Here is a 19,834-nt window from a genome sequence, read left to right as displayed (position 1 = left end):
ACAATGTGTCAAAGAAATACATTTTGTCATCTAAAACGTGGGCTAATATCTATCACTAGTGAGACAACAACATGACTTCTTGTCATGTGAACTTACATACAATATAAGTGAAAGGTATTAAGTAATAATTAATGGTAGTTTAACAGCTAAATATTTTTTTTCTTGAAGACAAGAAAGTCATTTTCAATTGCAAACCCAAACCAGATGACAAGTTTGCTTTTAGATCAGATTGGTAGCACTGTAATCTGCTATCCTTGCAGTAGTAAAGTTATATGGAAACATTTTCTAAAATTTCCTTCATTAAAACAGTAAGAATTCCTCTGAGTTTACAATGTTAGTGCTTTGAGCCAGAAACACAAAAAAGCATCTAATCTAGCAGAGAGTGTGTCTTTGTGAGCCTGATCAGAAAGTTCACTTTGATACATTATTAGTAGAAATAATGTATTTTTATAAAAACAGCTTCGTACAGTTTACTCTGGTTAATATGGAAATGATTTTAAAACAAAAAAGCTCTTTTTAATGTTTATTATAGATCAATCTGCTCATTGTTTTCTCAATTTACTGGCTGATTTTTTTTTTTAGTTAATATTCGCTGTAAAAAGAAACATCAGCACTGATTTTATCATCTTTCCCAAGTAGGAATCATGTCTTCTTAATATGTGTAATGACAAACAAATTATTATTACCCTTCTATTAAGTTATATGTTAGGTCAAAGGACATGTTAAAGACTCAAAATGTATAAGTTAGGACTAGCATGTCCAAATGTTGACCTGGGACCTGGCTTGGGTGCAAAGAATGTGTTGAAAATCATGAATGGGCAGAAGGATGGATGGAAGGATGGATGGACAGACTAATAGATGGATGAATGGAGAGATGAACGGATGGATGGACAGAAGGATGAATGGATAGATGAATAGATGGATGAATGGATAGATGGACAGACAAACAGATGGATGGACAGAAGGATGGACGGATGTATAGATGGACAGACAGATGTATGTATGTTTAGATGGATGGATAGATTGGGTGGCGTATGTAAATCCATGTAAATCCTGGCCATGCAGTAACACACTCTCATTCTGCTGCCTATTTATTTTTCTGCCCCTTGTGTGGCGACAGAGGAAGAATTATGGGTGCTGAAGAGATGCAACTGCGCAAAACCACATTTATTAAGAGTTGGCTTTGACATTTCTGTTTAAAGTATTAACAGAAACATCATGAACTGAAGTCTGCAGTCCAACATTCCTTTCTTCTTCTTTATTAGGCTAATGCAACGTACTTTCTTATACATCATCTTTTTTTATGTCCACATCATGTAAGGCACCTGGAATGCTCCTCTGTTTTGTGAGTTTTATGGTCACATTCCAGTAGATATAGACCCTTGAACAGACCAAGGACTAAACGGAGGGGCTAAGTATATCCCTTCGACCTGCACTTGGATATCAGGGATGGATGGATGGATGGATGGATGGACGGATGGACGGATGGATGGACGGATGGATGGATGGAAGGACGGACGGACGGACAGCGGACGGACGGACAGATGGACGGACGGACAGATGGACGGACGGATTGGACAGAGGATAACATGTCAGTATGAAAAATATAAATTAAGTAGCTAGGACCAAATTCCATTGGGCTGTTACTTAAACTCAAAGAATCCCCCTGGTAATTGCCATGGTAATAACATAATCATTGCTATGGCAACCAACCACGTGAACTCTCGAAAAGAGAACTCTGTTCCTGTATCTTTTTTTTTTTGTTGTTTAAAATAATCAGCTAAATGTCACTACTTACCACTTGAAATGAATGACTGGACAATCTTTGACTGAAATACAAAAGCTCATTATGGTGGTGAAGAAATATGTGCATCCAACAGGTGTGGGAAGAGAAAGGAAAAGGGGGGAGAGGGAGAGTGCTCTCCATAGACAAACATCTGCCTCATGTGCATCTTACGCAGACAAAGAGCAGAGCGGATGGTGGACACCCACCCTGTCGGCCTCCAACCCCACCCCACATGACAAGAGCCCTCTGGGTACAAAGACTCGTGTCAGCAGACGGCAGCTGCTGGGCTGGATGATGAACCACCGGGGTTTGCTTTGGAGGGACAAAGGCAAATGGCTGGCCAGTGTCAACCCTTCTAATCCCTTTGCAAGTCAGACCTCAGCCGTCATCTCATCAGACCAAGTGAGGCGGGTTGCAGACAAAAACAAGGACGACGCAGGCCTGGCTGACTCTGAATCAGCTCCACTTGAACTCCTACCCTGCTTATCCAAACATGTGACACAAGACTGCCGGACAACGACACACAACACTAAGCACCAACTCAGTGCGGCTCCCGCAACATTCCAGTAGTGCTTCATAAACAGTTTAGAGTGGTAGAAGAGAGACTGTTTTAGTACCAGTATCAGACAAAAGATGTAGGTAATAAGCATCATTGGTTTCTTGACCTTCCAAATGTTCCGGGAAAAAGCCAAAACTAAAGCCCAAAAATGTTTTGTTGTGACAACTTTCAGGTGAAATTTGTTAAATCATCTAAGTGAAACCATAAACTGATACTGAAGCAATATTTACCATAAACCCATTTTTACTAGAATGTTGCGATTTTCAATCCTTTGAAGAAGGGAAAGACAAGCTTCAGAGAACGTAAACATACCGTTGGATTAGAGAATTTAGCTGATGTCAGCTCCTCTATAAAGCTAGAGTTTTAAAATGGTTTACAAATAATCTGAAAAAGCTCTGTTCAATATGAACATGGAGAGAAGATGGACCAACTGCAGTCCTACCAAGACATGGATGTCCACGGTCCACCTAAGCTAACAGTTAGTTAGTTTTATTGAAGTGATCCCCATTAGCTACAGCTATGCTGCAGCTATTCTTCCTGGGGTCCTGAAAAAATATATACATTAAAAACAAAACAAAGAATACAACAAATAATTGAAAGAAAGAGAAAATACACAAACACATATACAAATACATATACACATATTAACATACATATGTACCCTCATACGGCTTATGAAATATGACAAATATAAAACACATTCTACACTTACACCTGTAAACATACCTACACATATACATACATATTCACACACATATATAAATAAATATAAACATTCAGTTATATTAATTTGATAAATACTGTTTTACATATAATTTAAATTTATTGACATTATTAGCAAGCAGGATATGTTTTGGCAGATTATTCCATTCTTCCATACCTCTAAACACAACAGTATTTTTTATGGCATTTGTTCTCACTATGGGTAAAGTGAAATTACCTTTAGTTGCATGTCTAGTACTGTACTGGTGATTTTCTACACTGAAAGAAAGATGCTTGAACAAAACAGGCTGAGGAGGGAGAGCATTATTAGGGGAGCAGCTGGGAGGTTCATTGAAAAAGCTGCTCTGGTCAGAGAGGACCAAAACTGAACATCTGACATCCAAAAAGCATTAGTGAAACATGCTGGTGGTGGCAACATGATACTGTGGGGATGTTTTTCTTCAGTAAACAGAGAAGCTGCTCAGAGTTGATGGGAAGATGAATGAAGCAGCAGAAGACTTGGTTCGCCTTCCAGCAGGACACCCACTCAAAACATACAACCAAAGGTCTATCACATAACACCACAATAAAGTCCACCCATAGTTTGTGGCTGTGTGATAAAATGGCAAATACTTTTAATACTTTTAGTAAGTACTACCGCTCCCAAAAAGGCCAAAGAAAGAAAAAGGTTTACAGTTGGAAAGACTGCAAATGGGTTTCTGATCTGGTTAAGCAGCTTGAGTAGACTAATGTGGACAGACAATCCCTAGAATTATCCACTTAAGACGGCTTCACACGGCAGGATTTTAAAATAGTCAGCCGATTTTCAAAGTCTGAGAGACACCACACCTAACGATAAAAAAAATCTTTGATAAAACAGGTTTGCGCGTAAAGCTAGCTCAACACACCACACACAAACAGATTTCACTCAGGAACATTCAGATATCAGATGGAATTCTTGCAAATCCTCTCAAGATCAAACGTGGGCTCAGAGTAAATAAACATGGACGACCAGAAAGAATCATGGTGATAGTTTGTGGACCACTATTAAAAGAGAAAAAAACATAAAAAGAAAAGGCGTTGGTTAAAGAAGTGAAGACAATGCGACGGGGGGCTCTATTCTTGCTGCACTATGAAATGATTCCTCTCAGAAGAATCCCTCACCTCACTTTCTGATTGGCTACTTGTCAAATTTTACAGATTTAGTGCTTGTTTGTCCTCGGGGGACATGACACACGCAAGGATATCGGGGCAAGACAATCCAAAAAGTTGAATATCCCCGATTTTAGGTTGGAGTGGTCCCGACAGTCCACCAAGCAGACCAGCTTGCTTTCTTATATTGAACCATTTAGACTACAACATAGTCAACCTAACCTGAACCTTTGAACATCCAAGACACCACATGTGAAAGAAAACTAACACCTTTCTATAGCAGGAACAAGGAACGTGGTGCTGGTAGATGGGCAAAAGGATGAAGTACAGGATAGTTCTAGAAGAAACATTACAGACAGTGCAGCTATTCATGTGTTAGAAAGGCTTTTTCCAGGAATGTTCAGCTAGTGACCCATTCATGGGATTTAGGTGTGCTGAACTAAGCAAAAATCTAAAACATGCAGCAAACCTTCCCTTGAGGACTAATTACGAGCACAACTGGCCAAATGAAAGTCCAGGCAGGGATGAATACAAATGCACACCACACTTTTCAGATTTTATTTGGAATGTCATTAGCACTCCGATTACCCAATAAGGAGACCAAAAAAAAAAAAAAAAAAAAAAAAAAACCTTCACTGACTTTCAGTACTTTCTGATTATATGAAGCTTCAAGATGTTAAACATACTGGTGTCAAGGTGACTGCCTTCCTCGAGTTCTCTCAGTGATCTACAAAATGCTATGCAATCATCTGCCCAGATAGGGCAGAACAGTCAATGAAAGTTATGTAACAAGATCCAAAGAACCTTCAATAAGCACAATGCTAGAAAAAAAAAGATAAAACATGTAAAGTTCTTGATTGTCTTCAATCAGGACACAGTCAGCTGACAGGTATTTAACAGAAGCTCCAGGACACAAGTGGTGGAGACAAGGGTGGAGCAATGGCGTTTTAGGTAGATGCCCTAGCATCCAACAATCAAAACAGTTAGCCGGGTCAGCAGACACAGATAAAGCCTCATCTGTGATTTAGAGAGCCTTAATGGGCATGGATAGACTTAAACTGGGGTTACATTCTGGGTTTGTGTGTATATATCATGCATCCAGCCAGCATGATGGGAATACAGATGTCTCTCTGGTCTGATGTTGGAATCACTCTATACCTCTCGGTCCTTCATAAACATATACAATGTTTGTTATAATGGGCACCAAACATTATAGAACAATATGCCATCTTTGCTCAGCATCCTAATAAAGGTTTTAGGGATTTTTAAAATGCACTTTGGAATACGCCAGAACATGGGCCCAAAGCGTAGATTGCCATTAACACAGAGAGTATGAAAGCAATATGGTTTTCAAGCAGTCTTGGTTTTGCGTCACCACAGGACTACTGTAGTGCACATATTGTAATTCTGGGGGGAGAGGACCTATCTTCTCCATGTTTTTGGAGAGACAGCACAGGTACTCCTGCATCATGGAGAGGAGAACCAAAGGTTATAACTACAGGTCACCCTGTGATTCTTGAGGAATCTGCTGGCGCAGTGCTACATCTCTGACTTCAGGTATCTACATGTATTACCCATCCTTAGACAGAACACCGGTACTGTCTTTTATAGATACAATGTCCATCTGCCCACAGCATTGCACATAATAATATATCTCTACTCTTTTACACAAAGTGACACACATAATGAAAAAAAACACCGCATTGCATTTTCAGTTCTATCAAAATAAATGATCAAATTTCAGTGGTTAAATCAACACAACATTTCTCATTGTTTTACTCAAAAAACAATATCAACCAAACTGTTACTTGTAACGTAGGAAAAAGTTAGGACCCTCATACCCCATAATAGCTAGTGTTCCTCCCTTTGGTTAAAAATACACTCCAGTGTGATCCTATTTGTCTCCATCTAACATCTCTGATATCAATCTGAGGAAAGTTTGTCTCATTTTCAGCTGTGAGATGTTTGAAGTCTTTCTTGTATGTTTAGCCTGTCTCAAGTCAGCCCACAGCATCTCAATGAAATTTAAAATTTGAGCTTTAACTAGGCCCATGACTTTCTGTTTCATCTCAGCCAGTCCTTGGTGGTTCTACTGGTATGTTTTGGGTTATTGTCATGTTCCAAGCTGCCTCTGATACACGGTAGAGTTTATGGTGGAGCCTACGGTGGTGAACTGGCCAGGTCCTGCTGCAGCAAAGTATACCCAAACCATGACACTTCCACCTCAATGCTTCCCAGCTGGAGTCAGGTTCTTTTTCTGCAATGCTTTATCTTGTTTCTGTCAAAAATGTCATAAAGATTCATGTCTCTGTTCTGTTGTCCAAACAATTCAGTTTTAGATTCATCTGTCTGTAGTACCTCATTTCAGAGTTCCTGGTCTTTACCGCTGTTCTCTCTGGTAAACCTCAGTCTGACCCTCATGTTATTTTTAGAGAGAAAAAGTTTCCTCAGACAGCTGTTTGGATCTCACTCTGGTTATTCATTCCCACTTCAGAAGTCAGGAGCACCAAACTAAATGTCTGAGTAATCATGTGTCTTAAACAAGAGACACCTGTAGCTGCCTCCTTTCAGCCAGCTGACCAACAGCAGCAACAGGTAGGGGAAAGGTAATGTGGTGGCACTTTGATCTCTCCAGGAATTTCTCTGGCATCTCATTGACTGGACTTACAATGTTAGAGGTTTTTATTTTCGGAAACGTCTGAATGCAGGGACACTGATAAGTGCCAAAACGACTGCAAACAGGGGATGTGTTGGAATCAGATGTGATGTAATAAGTTATTGTTCTTTTGTACTCCTTCATGTGAAACTTTTCCTTTTAATCTGCAGATATTTTTGCTGCAGAGTAACAGTAGTGCACCAATATAACATATATAAAGCTCAACCAGAGCAGTAAAGAACAAATGTCTGAGATATGATTGAGCAACAGATAACTTGCTGTTTTTGTCATTAAGATGCAGTCCGTGTTCCCCTTACCTCATTCCCACTGTTGTGTGACCTGTGTGGAACAACACCAGCAGCAGCTGTTGCCGTTAAGCATTACTGCTGCTCTTTACAGCTGGGACACCCAGCTGCTCTCCAGTCATAACTACAGTTACAACTTGAAATTAAAAGGAAGAGCCTGCGCTTCATTGAGACATGATCGAGCCACCATCCTTCCATTTGTTCCTACCTGGCCTCTATGTGGTCAAACAGGTGCTGCCAGCGGTCGTTGACGTCCTTCAGCTTATCGTTGATCTCTGTCTCCTTGGTCTTGTTGCTGGCTGTGATGAGCTGCTCACCGAGCTGCTTCAGGTGGGTCTTATTCTCACTGAACAGGTTGATCTCCTCCATGCAGTCCTGAATAAAAAAAAAGAAAAAAGAATAGGCCATCTCTTAATGAAGTGACTTTCAGATATTACTCATCTTGTGCTGATACATTTTTAGGTCTGTGACGTTTTATTTAGCCTTCCACTTGTTCCATTTCGTAACAGTTTTTTTTTATGGACAAGCTGGAGCGAAGTTTCAAAAATCGTATCTAAAAATGAATAAGGTCCGACTCCTTGTAATTTAAAAAATAAAGCAGTCATTTGTTGTGTAAAGGGCTACAAATTTAGCCTTATACACAAAAACTAATTCAAAAATCACTGAAAGCCATAAACACTGCCATGTAAAACCATTGTTTCTTCTCACCAGGGATATTTCCACATCTCTCAACAGGCTTCCCTCCAGAAAAACCATAAGCATCGCTGTGATAAAAGGATTTAGATCCATCCTTTTAGGCTACATCCCATCTTGTTTACAATGTTTATTCCTGGCCTGATCCCCAGTCACCTACATCTACACTATAGTAAATAAAAGGGACTATGACTCAAACAAAAGCAGCTTTCGCATCTCTTTTGGGCCACGAGGAAATTCAGAGCATTCTGCAATCACAGACTCAGCAGAACCGAGCAGTCCATACTGTACAGCTCCGTCTGAGCAGAAATCCCACGTTACACAGTTTCAACCCGTTCACAGCTGAGCTGAAACTGGAAATGACTTTGACTAGGCCATTCTAATTTGTGTGTGTGAAAGGATGGGTGTTATCATACGTGTAGAAATAAATGTGTTGGTGTTGGAGGTGTATGTGTGCAAGTTTGTCACCTGGAGATGTTATAGTTGTTAAAGTGGCGAGAACGGTAGAAACCCTGGAACACATACGCCCGAGAACAGCAAAGGACATGTAGAATTGGCTTTGGAAGGCCAATGTTGTGCTTTCAGCCAAGTGGAATATAAAATCAGACTATAAACTGTAAGCCACTAGAAATGTGAGACTTTTACAGGCACAAAGGAACCTCCCCTCGAAGCAGGTTGGCAACAGAGCTAAACTCTCTGGTTTCCCCTTCCACTAAAAGACATGCTGGTCAGGCTGGCTATTAATGCTGGTTTCTATGAAATTATGTTGTATGCACCTTGTATATATAATGACAAATAAAGCGCCTTCTCTTATCTTTTGCAGGACAAAAGCTGATTTGGAAGTGGCCCCTGGAAGCTGTGCAAAGGCCCTCGCAGGAAGCCTAAGGACACAGATCCCAACGCTCCGCTGTGTGAAGCTTCCTACAGCCAGAGACCTGCATGAAGGAAGTGGAGCCACTTGCTCACAGCTCCTGCCTGATCCAGCCGCTTCCTCGCCCCCTGCACAGAGAATCACTTTCACCCTGGTCCAACTGCTTCCAACTAGATGCCCAAAGCCAATCAAACACAAAGGCAGAGCAAATGAGCAGGGAAAATGTAAAATTGTTTACTTTTAATGTGTCTTTACAGTTTTGTTTTTAAGGTTTGACTGAGGTAACTTTCTGTGTAACTTTTCTGTGTAACTTTAATATTAACCCATCAAGCTAATGGGCACTTGACCACACGATCAATCGTCCGCTACAGTGCCCTCTAGCATCATAAGTTACCAATTCGAGTCTTAATTATTTCCTGGAGAAATAATTACATTAATAGAAATCAGGTGTCCATAAGATTATTGATTTTTACTGAGCAGATCCTTCTTTAAAATGTTATTTTCTCGAATAATGTTTTATATAACTCAGACTTCCATTGTAAATGGGTTGAACACATACCAAATGCTCTAAATTAGTTAAGTTAATTTAATCTCATTCCACATTCTTTAAGATGAACTTTGGTTCTCAAAGCTGGATCTGCAGTGAACCAAGGGTTCGCTAGAGTGGATCTAGTCAATTCCATCTCATTTTTACCGACTAGACATGGAAGTAGAGATGTTTTGCTTTTGTTAAAAAGTGAACGAGAAGTTTTGACACTTTATGGTTGTTAGTCGGTTAAAACAGGAAAAACAACACTTCTCCCGTGATTTGTTTCAACATACCGAGACTGCCTAATATGAGGAGAATCCTGTCTGTTTAAACTCCATTCATAACCTTTACGCTCAATATTGCACCTTCTAAACAAGTAAACGACTCTGTGGTTTACAGATTTCTGATGAAAATACAATTTGCTCTGATTGTCACTCATTTTCAGAATTCCTGTCTGCTGCAGCAAAAACTCCACCTTGAGAAAATCCAGCTGTCTGCTTTATTCTTGGAAAACATGTTTTGTTTCCAGATAGATCGGCATGAATGGATAAAATGAAACCAAATGTACAAATAATTACTGAATAAAGTTAAGACCAACATTATTCAGAATTCTGATCGCTCTTCCTGCTGTTGTGTTAACACGTACTCTTTCAACTATTGTCCCAATATCAGCTGTTTGGGCGGACATTCACTGGACAATACCTAACAGACCAAGAATTATTTCTTAAACATTAAATAACTTAAAAACAGACGGAATGACACAACACCGCGTAGCCCCAGGGAGACAAACACAAGGCATCACCCCAGATGTCAGGGGGGAGTCCGAAAAGAACAGATAGCACTCTGCATCTCTTCCAGTGTTAACACAGACATCTTAGCTGCTTGTCTGATTAGTTTAGGTGGACCTCCATGTCCTAGTAGGTCTGCGGGTGGTCCATTCTCTCTCTATGCTCAAATGATGGAGGTTCTGGGAGATGTTCAAAGCTTCTGAGATTGTTTCAGATCCTAACCCTGCTTTACTCTGAACCAGAACTTTCTCCCTGGCCCGTCAAACTTTGTATCATTTTCTTTTCACTTCACAGTAATACATAACTTGTCTGGTGGTGTAACATGACAAAATGGGAACAAGAACATGATTAACTCTGAAGGCCACTCTGGCTGTTGGTGAAGCACCGGTTAGTGTCTCAGTGAGAGTGTACAGACTGTGAATGTGTTTCTGCTGCAGCCTCCCACCTTCTTTAGTTTTTCCACCATTTCCTCAATGTTCAGGTCAGAGTTGTGAGCCACCTTGTTCTCCATCTGTGTGAGCCAGTCACACAGCTCTTTGTTCTTCTCATTGAAGATGATCCAGGCATTCAGGCGGTCAGCGATCTCCTGTTTGCGCAGAGACACCTATAGCAAACAGGATTGGAGGGCAGAAAGGAAACAGGGGTCATGGCTTGATCTCAGCTCCCTGGCAATGTATGTTAGGGCCAAACCTTCCTTTTACGACAGACAATAAATTTATACTTCACAGTCAAATAAGAACCACATTGAAGTTTAGTTTTTATCATTTGAGAAAAATAGCAAAGATAAAAGCTATACTTTCAATGAAACAGTTGAAAACCGCTTTTATTTCATCGTGGTTGGATTACTGTAATTCCCTTTATCTAATTCTAGCCAGTTCTCACTTGCTTGTCTGCAGCACATCTTTTAACACTTAAATAACTTAGCATCGTCCTACTTGGTAGAGCTTCTCCACAGCTTCAACCCAAATCGGCCTCTTAGGTCCACTGACCAGTTGCTCCTGGTGGTTCCCAGCTCAAAGCAGAAGCTTAGGGGGGGACAGGGCCTTCTCTGTTAGGACCCCAAAGTTATGGAATACTCTACCCATGCACATACAACAGGCCCCCTCACTGTTCATTTTTAAAACTCGCTTGAAAACTTACTTTTACTCACTGGCCTTCAAACCAACTGAGATTTGATTTTACTTCATTTTTACTCATATAATTTGCATCTGCATTTCCATTTTTTATTGTCTTCTGTAGCAAGTTTCTTAATATATTATCGTGTGCTTAGTTTATTTATTTAATCCCTTAGTGTAATTTATTGCTTTTGATGTTCAGCACTTTGTATCAGCTGTGGCTGATGTTAAAGTGCTTTATAAATAAAGTTGATGACGACCACGAGGGCTTTATGTTTCTCTTATGTAAAGGTCACATAAAATCTCAGAAATTGCTAAATAAGACCACTCTAAGAAGTTGATTTGTAGTAAAGAAGGATAAACTGAGGAAGAGGCATACCGTAGGTCCAGTTTTCGGGTTTTCATGGATTCTTTTTCTATTTAAAAAAAAACACCTGCAGAAAGCCTCCATCTGTTGCAGATTTTTGTCCTAGAACTAAGATGTTTAATTAAGACCTGGTACACTGCAACAAACCAAGAGCTGATAGGAATCACTTGTCACTGTGTCAAAGTACGTTGTTATTCCTATTCTTTCAAATTCAGTCATGACTGAACAACACAATGATGACTGTGAACATATTGCTTTGAGCATCACAAGGAAATAGAAGTTAAGTTTAACTTGTCAATCAATACACTTGCCAGTTTATCACTCAGTTGTTTGGATTTACCTTTTACCAGAGTGTTCACCACAGTTTGAGTAAATATTGCCAAGTGGACCACAAGCACTGCAGTAGCTTCTGAACTCTTTGGCTAATCTTCAACACGAAGCTCTGCATCGTCCCATTTTACTTCTAACATGCCCTGATCTGTTGTTTGCTGGTACTTCAGTGAAAGGCTTCAGTCATTCCTGCTCCCAGCTGGTTATGCTGCCAGGATCAAGTTCAGACTTCAGCAAAGGATGCAACCCCTGTGACAATAAGGCTGAGTGTCGTGGCTGTTTTTAAGCCCGTCCATATCTCCTGGTTGGTCTTTGAGAGGTTACAATGAAATAAAAGACAGAGAGAAACCTGCACACCTGCACAGTGACTGAAGGTTCCGTGTGCAGGATATAAAGAGCAATTCTGAGTATCCCTTATGTGGGCATTTTTTATGTCTTCATATTGTGTTAGCTGTCATCATAAATCAGTGAATGCACCAGTAGCACGCCCACTGTTGTTCATTCACCTGCTTTTTAGAAGCATTACTTACATTTGAAGAAATTATTAGATATTCTTTATCTGCTGGAAAGAAGGTGTATCCCTAGTTTCTCTACTTTAATGGTAAACAGATCAAAATCTGGAGGTTTACCAAACAAAACGGTTCCCCTTATGAAAATGATCTAACAGTGAATGGAAGCTGAGTGAAAAGCAGCCAATGTTCTGCCTTCAGCAAGCCTGAAAAAGTACGAGCCGAGACCCGTCCACGATAGTGCAAGGACATCTCAGGCCTTGGGAGGAAATCTAAAGAAACAAGCAGTGACCCTCAAAAGATTTGGGAATCAAGGTGGACCTCTTCCTCCAACTGAGAGGGCTAAACACCACACTACAACAGACAGACTGATAATGCCTTCATTTCCAGGGGGGAGTTAAATCACTGTTCCATGCAACATTTCAATGTGGTGTCAGTATAATCCCCCCCCCCCCCCCACACACACACACACACACTTATTCTTAAAGGAAAACCTTTTCTTCTGAATCCGTGCAGCTCATGACAACAAATAGTCTCCTTTGACCATCTGTTCCCACAATGCCCCTCACCCCCACCCACTGTCAACCCACAACAATCCCCGGCCAGCCCTCTTGGACCCACTGGGGGTTGAGATTCACCTGAATCACCCAAAGAGCCCATAACGTCTGCAGTCAGACTTCAGATACAGTAACGATGCAGAATCTACAATATGTTGCAACCTTGAAAGCACAGATCCTCTCACAGGACTATCAAACATCAGATGAGCTGCGTAGTTTGGTAGCTAGCCTCGGTTTGCCTCAGTTTGAACAGCTGACCTGCTGTTTTCTCTTTAAAAAAAAACTCCTGCTCTTGTCTACTCTTGTCAGAAAATGCTAAAACCTGCTTCCACAAATCACCTAAAGCAGCGGTGTCCAAAATGTGGCCTGGGGGCCATTTGAGGCCCCTGGGCTGATATCTGGTGACCCACTACTGCAATTAAAAATGAATTTGGCCCACCAGCGAAGGTGGTTGATGCAGATGGAGATTTTCTTTTTTATTATTTTCAATAAGGGCAACAATTATTACAAACAAGTTAAAATGATGCTATAGTAGAAAATTTTAGGTACAACACAACATTTCTCTTAATAACCACACTTTAAATTTTCGTTAATTTCATATTAAATATGATCACATCTATCTAGTGACTTTTACTCAGCTGTTTTTAATACTTATTAGAATTGGCTAAAGACAACAAGTGTTTGTAAACAGAGACTGACCCAATTTCGTTACTTAGTGCTGAGAATAGAGCCCGAAAGAATGTCCAAAGTGCATGACCATCTGTTATTAAGGCAAATGTGCAAAACCCTTTTTACCTTTTGGACCCACAATGATTTCGTATTTTTTTTCCTAATTTGCTTAATTAAAATATTGCATGCTCACATTTTGTAGATCAGGTAAAAAAAAAATCTAAACATAATTTATGGGTAATTTTCTTATTGTATTTTTTTTGGCCCTTGAGTCCTTTTGACATAACAATTTTGGCCCAAATGTTTGGCTTAGAGCAACCCAAACCCAAACCCGCACCCGCTGTAGCTACCCAGAACCAGAGCTAAACACAGAGAAGCAGCATTTAGTTCATATGCTCCACAAATCTAGAAAAAATCTCCAGAAAACTGCAAATCAGCCAAAACACTTTAAATCAAGACAGAAAACCCACCTGTTTAGAGTTTTTTCAGTCCATAATAACAGGAACATTGACCAACATATTTGATGTGTATTGCTGTTTTCATCTGATACAATTTAATATTTGTTATTGGTTTAACAACCAGTGACTGTTTCCATATGTATATGATTTTGTTATGTTTTCATGATGTAAAGCACCTTGAACTGTCTTGCTGCTGAAATGTGCTACACAAAACTTGACAAGTCTTGACTAGGTACAGCTTCTGTAGACTTCTGATCGATCTCTCAGCCACCGATGTCTTAAAAATCAAATCAAATCTAAAGACTGTTTAAGGTGATTTAACTGCGTTTGATCTGAGCAGTCTTAGGATTGGTGGTAAGTGAACTTTGCTTTCTGTTGTAAAACTTGACACAGAAAAACAGCATGTTTTCAGAGCAGCACACACGTCTATTAGGATTGCAGTGGTCTGACACCCTGGCCACTCAGTGTCTTCCGGCAGGAGTGAGAGCCGAAGCATACTAACCTTGAAACAGAGCTCCTCCCACTGGCAGTGCAGGTGCTCCACCTGCTCCTGCAGCAGCAGGACATCGTCAGCGATGATGTACTGGGACAGATCCGTCTTCATGGTGCTCAGCTCCGTCAGGCTCTTAGCCCAGTCCTCCAGGGAGTCCTCGTTCTCCTGCATACCATAACACACAGATCAAAACACCGTCAGGGACCCTCCTCCGCAGCTTTGTGCTTCTCCCATACACACACACCCAGCCACCGTCCCTCTGTTCAGCCCTTTTCTCTTTCTCCCTCACTCCTGTCTCTTTTCTCTTACCCGCCCCATGAGGGGATTAAGAGTCCCAGCCTGCAGGACGAGCTGGGGGAGGAGTGACTGCTGGGGGGAGGGGAGGGTTGGAGGATAAATGCTCTGATGGGTCAGAGTTGATAAGCTCTGTGTGCTTTAGATTTGGCAATACCAAAGAGGGACACAAATTGATGTATGAATCCATTATGTCCATCTATGTAGTGTCCAGTGCGAGCCGAGAGCTTGATTTTGGTCTGAAGTGAAACCTCTCCATGTTTTCCTTCAGTCCGAACAACTCAAAATGTTCCTTGGCTAAAACATTTAACTCTATCCGTCCATTATCTATACCCGCTGATCCATGCAGGGTTGTGGGGGGAGCTGGCGGCTATCTCCAGTGGTCATTGGTCACACGGAGAGCTCCACCCTGGATAGGTCGCCTGTCCGTAACAGAGCAATATAGAGACGTACAAGACAAACAACCATGTACACAGGCTCGCACCTAAGGGAAGTTTGGAGAGACCAGTTAACCTGACAGTCATGTTTCTGAGCTGTGGGAGGAAGCCAGAGTACCTGGAGAGAACCCACACATGCACACGGAGAACATGCAAATACCCCAGATTGGGACTCGAAACCCAAAATCTTCTTGCTGCAAGTGTGTAACAGTGCTAAAAGGTTTACATTTTGAAGTATTTTTTCTCACTTGTAAAAAAATATTGCTGCAGATGACAGCAGTGGAGGCCAACTGGATTGCTTTTTAAAAACCTTCGAACCGTTCTAACCCATTCTTGAAATTTTTGATTTTCACAGTGTTTTTCTACATTTCACACCGTAAAATGTAGGTAGAAATTCAATTAATGCAAAACAATCAATAAGATATGCAGATGCAGTAAAGAAAGAATGATAGTTTGAGAATTTATCATAAACCAAGTTTGGACATGTATTCCCAGGTAGGCCTATTGACTTGGAATATATAATAGTTGAAGTTCGGACAGAAGAACAGAAGGACAGGAAAAATTACATTTCTAAACAGACCTGCATTTATTTTTTTTGCCCCCTCTTCAAGGTCTTGTGAGTACTAAACATGACTAAGTGGAACTGTGTGCATGTTGGCTCACTGCAGTTTAAGCAGAGACCCATTTATTAAAGAATGTTAAGTTATGTTTCCCTCTTTTTGTGCAGTAAATGTGACTTAATGGTCTCTAGGGTAAGGGGTACAGTTAAAAAAATCATTTTAGCTGCTGTAGTACTTTGTTTTAAAGGGGTACTTGTGAAGGCATGGTTGGGTTTATTCCTAATTGGATCTGGTTACATAACCTTAGATAACCCCCCACCCCCCGAAATACTACAGATATGTTGGACAAGTGTACCTTAAGTCTACCACATTATCTTTGCCGCACAATCAACGAGCCTAAGATTCAAATGTTGCAGCAGTGTCCCAATAATAACCGCTTTTTTAGGCAGAATTCTACAGAAACTTTAATAACCTATGCAACTTATGTCTAATTATTATGGAGAATAATCCTCTGATCACTTGGGAGCACAAATACAGCAAAATTTAATTCACACATGAACAGTTGATCCTCACATGCAAACAATTTTAGGAAACAAATTAACCAAGACGCTGACATCACAAAAAAGCAATGTACCCAGTCATGGAGCATCAGAATACTGTGAATGTCCCCCCGCTGTATGTATCAGCAGCAGACATACATTTTTTGCAGCAGGAGCACATCTGAATCAATATACATACTTTAAAGTCAACCCAGTTAATAGGTCTTTCAATATGCTGATATAAATGGCATGATACAAGGAACCCCATGCCCACTGTTAAGTAAGGTGGAGTACCAGTGATACTGCGGGCCTGTTTCTTTTCCATAGGTCCCGGGAAGCATCTTAGATAACATGGTATGATTAACCCTCAGAATAATCAGCACTTCTAAAGAAAACCAGGTGGCCTCTGCCAGTGAAAATGAGCTGTAGCTGCATCATACAGCAAGATAACGATGCAAAAAAACCTCTGTAGGTCCCAACGCTATGACATGGTAAAGGGGAAGATTTGATTTTTCCGTTTTGTAAGCAAAAATACTCTTTGCCAAATGACATCCCCCCACCAATTTATGGGCTGCATTTCATAATTTTCAGTGTAAGGTTATATTACTGCAACAGAAAAGGAATTCATTTTAAAGGGGAGATATTAGGCTTTTCAATTCTTCCTTTTTACATTGAAATCATTCATCGCTGTGGTCTATATAAAGTGAAACTGCTATGATTTGGTCTGAATTCATCGTTATTGTTGCCCCACAGCTTCTCTTTTGCCCCAGAGCAATTCATTTTGGTGCTGTGTCTAAATCTAAAGGAGGCCCTTCACACCCTGCCACCCTCCAGGTCACAGAGTCCTCCACTCCATCCTGTTCGGCCATTTTTGTAGTATGCTTGTGGACATTGTAATTACTTGTGTGGATTAAAGCTACAGTAGCTAACTTTTGTATAAATGTATTTTCTACATATTCATTAAATATGTAAAATATTAGTAAAATATGAGATAGATAATCCGTGAAAAGAATCAAGCTCCTCTGGCTCCCACCAGAGGCCCTACTGCCATTTGCAGACATACACCGCTCCCGGTCCGAAACAACCAACCAGGAGGACTGTCTGGCTCTGATTGGTTGTTAGCAGTGTCAAGCTCTCTTGCCTACACGCTGTACACAGTCCTTCCCCCACACAGCGCTACTGTCATTCAAGCTCAAAATTGCCGGTGTGCTTATTCAAATTTTAAGGCCAAGTCTACAATTTTCTCAAAATTCCCTACTGCAGCTTTAGTACACCCAACAACTGAACATTTTTACGTATCCATTTGTAGCTTCAGGAAATAAAAATAAATACATAAAAATAAAAATGGTGGATTTGCAAAGTTGGTCAGCCAGAAGTCCATGGCCTTGTTTAGCAGCTTTGCAGCAAATACTGGGATGTAATTGTTCAAAAAATGTAATAGGGAACAGAGAAATCTGAATTACTTGAAAAATACATCCCAAATATAACAAAGATATCTACGCAGCTGAACAGACTACGTCCAACTTCTCTGCACTCCTAGAGACTCCAAGTACACAAGAAAATGTATTTAAGTGCTAAAAAAGTGGTTTTTGCATGATATTTCCCCTTTAAGACCTTTTGCACATGTTTATCAAGGGGGGCAATAAATTTTTCCACATCTGTGAATGGACTGTTCTTCACAGGCTTAGAAGGATACCTATCTGAACTCACAATGTATGAAGGACTAGGCCCTGGTAGTACAAAAAAGTGTTCAAAGTTAAACAATCTGTGTTGGGATAACTGTATGTGATAAAGCGCCACTGAAGCTGTAGGGAAAACAGCAGTCAACCGATGGGTTTATAACGTCTGCGGAGGAGCAGGATGCATTGGAAATGGAGTTCAGTTGTGCTTTTAGAACCAATGATGTTTATAGAACGCACCTCGTTGAACCTCGCGGCACTCTGCAGGTCAGCATCACATTCTGGCAACGATTGGTTTACCCTGGTCTTCATCTCCTTTAGCTGCAGCATGCTGTCTGCTATTCCGGTCGCACAACCGTCCCAGTTCTAAGACAAACAGGGGTTAAAAAGGGGAAATATTAATCTGCACATGTCAGCATGATAGGATCCTTGCAAGCTGATTTGCTTTATGAACAGCAAGAGGCACATCACACTTGGTTGTACTTTAATCTCTGCAAACATCCACTGTCGTTAATTAGCCCAGATTGGATTAGCTTGTCTGCAGACGGCGGAGACAGATGGGGGATATGTTTAGTGTTAGAAACAATTGGGGCTTGTTCATGCTGGATTAAACAGCCTTGCATGGAAACTTCAGGGAGGAGCAAGAATAAACCTCTACATCTGATTTGGTTGTGCTAAAGATGACACATTGAAAATAACCTCCTCAGCTGCAGATTTTCAGTCTAAATAACTGATATTTGCTGATCAGCATTTCTAATTTGAATGACAACCACTCTCTGTGTTGCCCCATGAGTCACATTTGAAGATATTTGAGCATTACCGGCATAAATTAACACTTTCCAGGCACATTTGCAGCTTAATATTTTATAAATATTATTAAAATGGCAATTTATCAACAGATGTATGCCTTAGCATAAATAAAATAAAAAATAACTTTATAATCAGGTTTTCAACTACACCACAAAACTAAAGTGGATTGAAATCTTGAGTGCTGTGTTATCCTAACTGTGCTGGTTCAAATCTTATTCTGCAGACAAAACAACTTTCTGTTTGGTGTTGCCAGATCTGACTGATAACTTCCCGCCCACACACAACTAAAAAACAAACAAACCAATCCAATCCAACTTTATGACAGCTTTAAATCAAGTAATATTGTTAGGATATGTTTAGGATAATAAACATTGAAAGAAATGGTCTAAAACTAGCAACAACAAAAAACAACACAAACAGTCCAAATCTCACCCTCTTTTGAACTCATGTTAAAAACATAGAAGTATTCCACACATAATAAAGAACACGCCATTAGAACACAAAAACACTTAGGCAAACAATAGACATTGCACATACATACAGTGAGGCTACCAAATAACCTACACACACAAGATCATGTTCTCATTCACGTTGTCATAGCAACCCTCTAAAAGTCTTACCAATAGTCCCCCAGTATGAGTTGTAAATGTGACTTATAAAATGTCTTTCTCTCACACAGAGAATAGATCAATCTAACATTTCTTTTTCACCCACGGCCATGAAACTTTTTCCAGCTGATCAGTGGAGCTCAACCCCATTTGGGACATTTACACCTGAGGTCAACCAATAGTCGACCTCAGGTGTAAATGTCCCTGTTTCATGGTAACATTTGATTAACCAGAGACTATTAAGTGTTCATGATATCAGGTTTGACAGATTCTACACATTTTTAAATAAATTAACTAATACAATGAGGACAAGGACATGGCATTTTATTAAAATTTTGAATTTTTTATTTTTCTGCCACACAGTGACT

General features: G+C 40.3%; 1 protein-coding gene across 2 annotated transcripts in view; it reads right to left on the bottom strand.

The window, feature by feature from the left end:
* Positions 1–19,834, bottom strand: part of LOC105935506 (nesprin-2) — a 131,249-nt gene that overhangs the window by 35,369 nt on the left and 76,046 nt on the right. For both annotated transcript variants that reach the window (XM_036129274.1, XM_036129273.1), the window contains 4 exons: positions 18,289–18,414; positions 14,549–14,704; positions 10,487–10,645; positions 7,369–7,535 (listed from right to left, as the gene is read on the bottom strand). In XM_036129274.1, coding sequence (XP_035985167.1) covers positions 7,369–7,535; positions 10,487–10,645; positions 14,549–14,704; positions 18,289–18,414 — 608 coding nt within the window. The remainder of the gene's footprint in view (positions 1–7,368; positions 7,536–10,486; positions 10,646–14,548; positions 14,705–18,288; positions 18,415–19,834) is intronic.

The sequence above is a fragment of the Fundulus heteroclitus genome, unplaced genomic scaffold, assembly GCF_011125445.2.
Source record: "Fundulus heteroclitus isolate FHET01 unplaced genomic scaffold, MU-UCD_Fhet_4.1 scaffold_152, whole genome shotgun sequence".
Classification (NCBI taxonomy): Eukaryota; Metazoa; Chordata; class Actinopteri; order Cyprinodontiformes; family Fundulidae; genus Fundulus; species Fundulus heteroclitus.
Note: the sequence above shows the minus strand (reverse complement) of the source record. Positions and strands in the feature narration are given on the sequence as shown.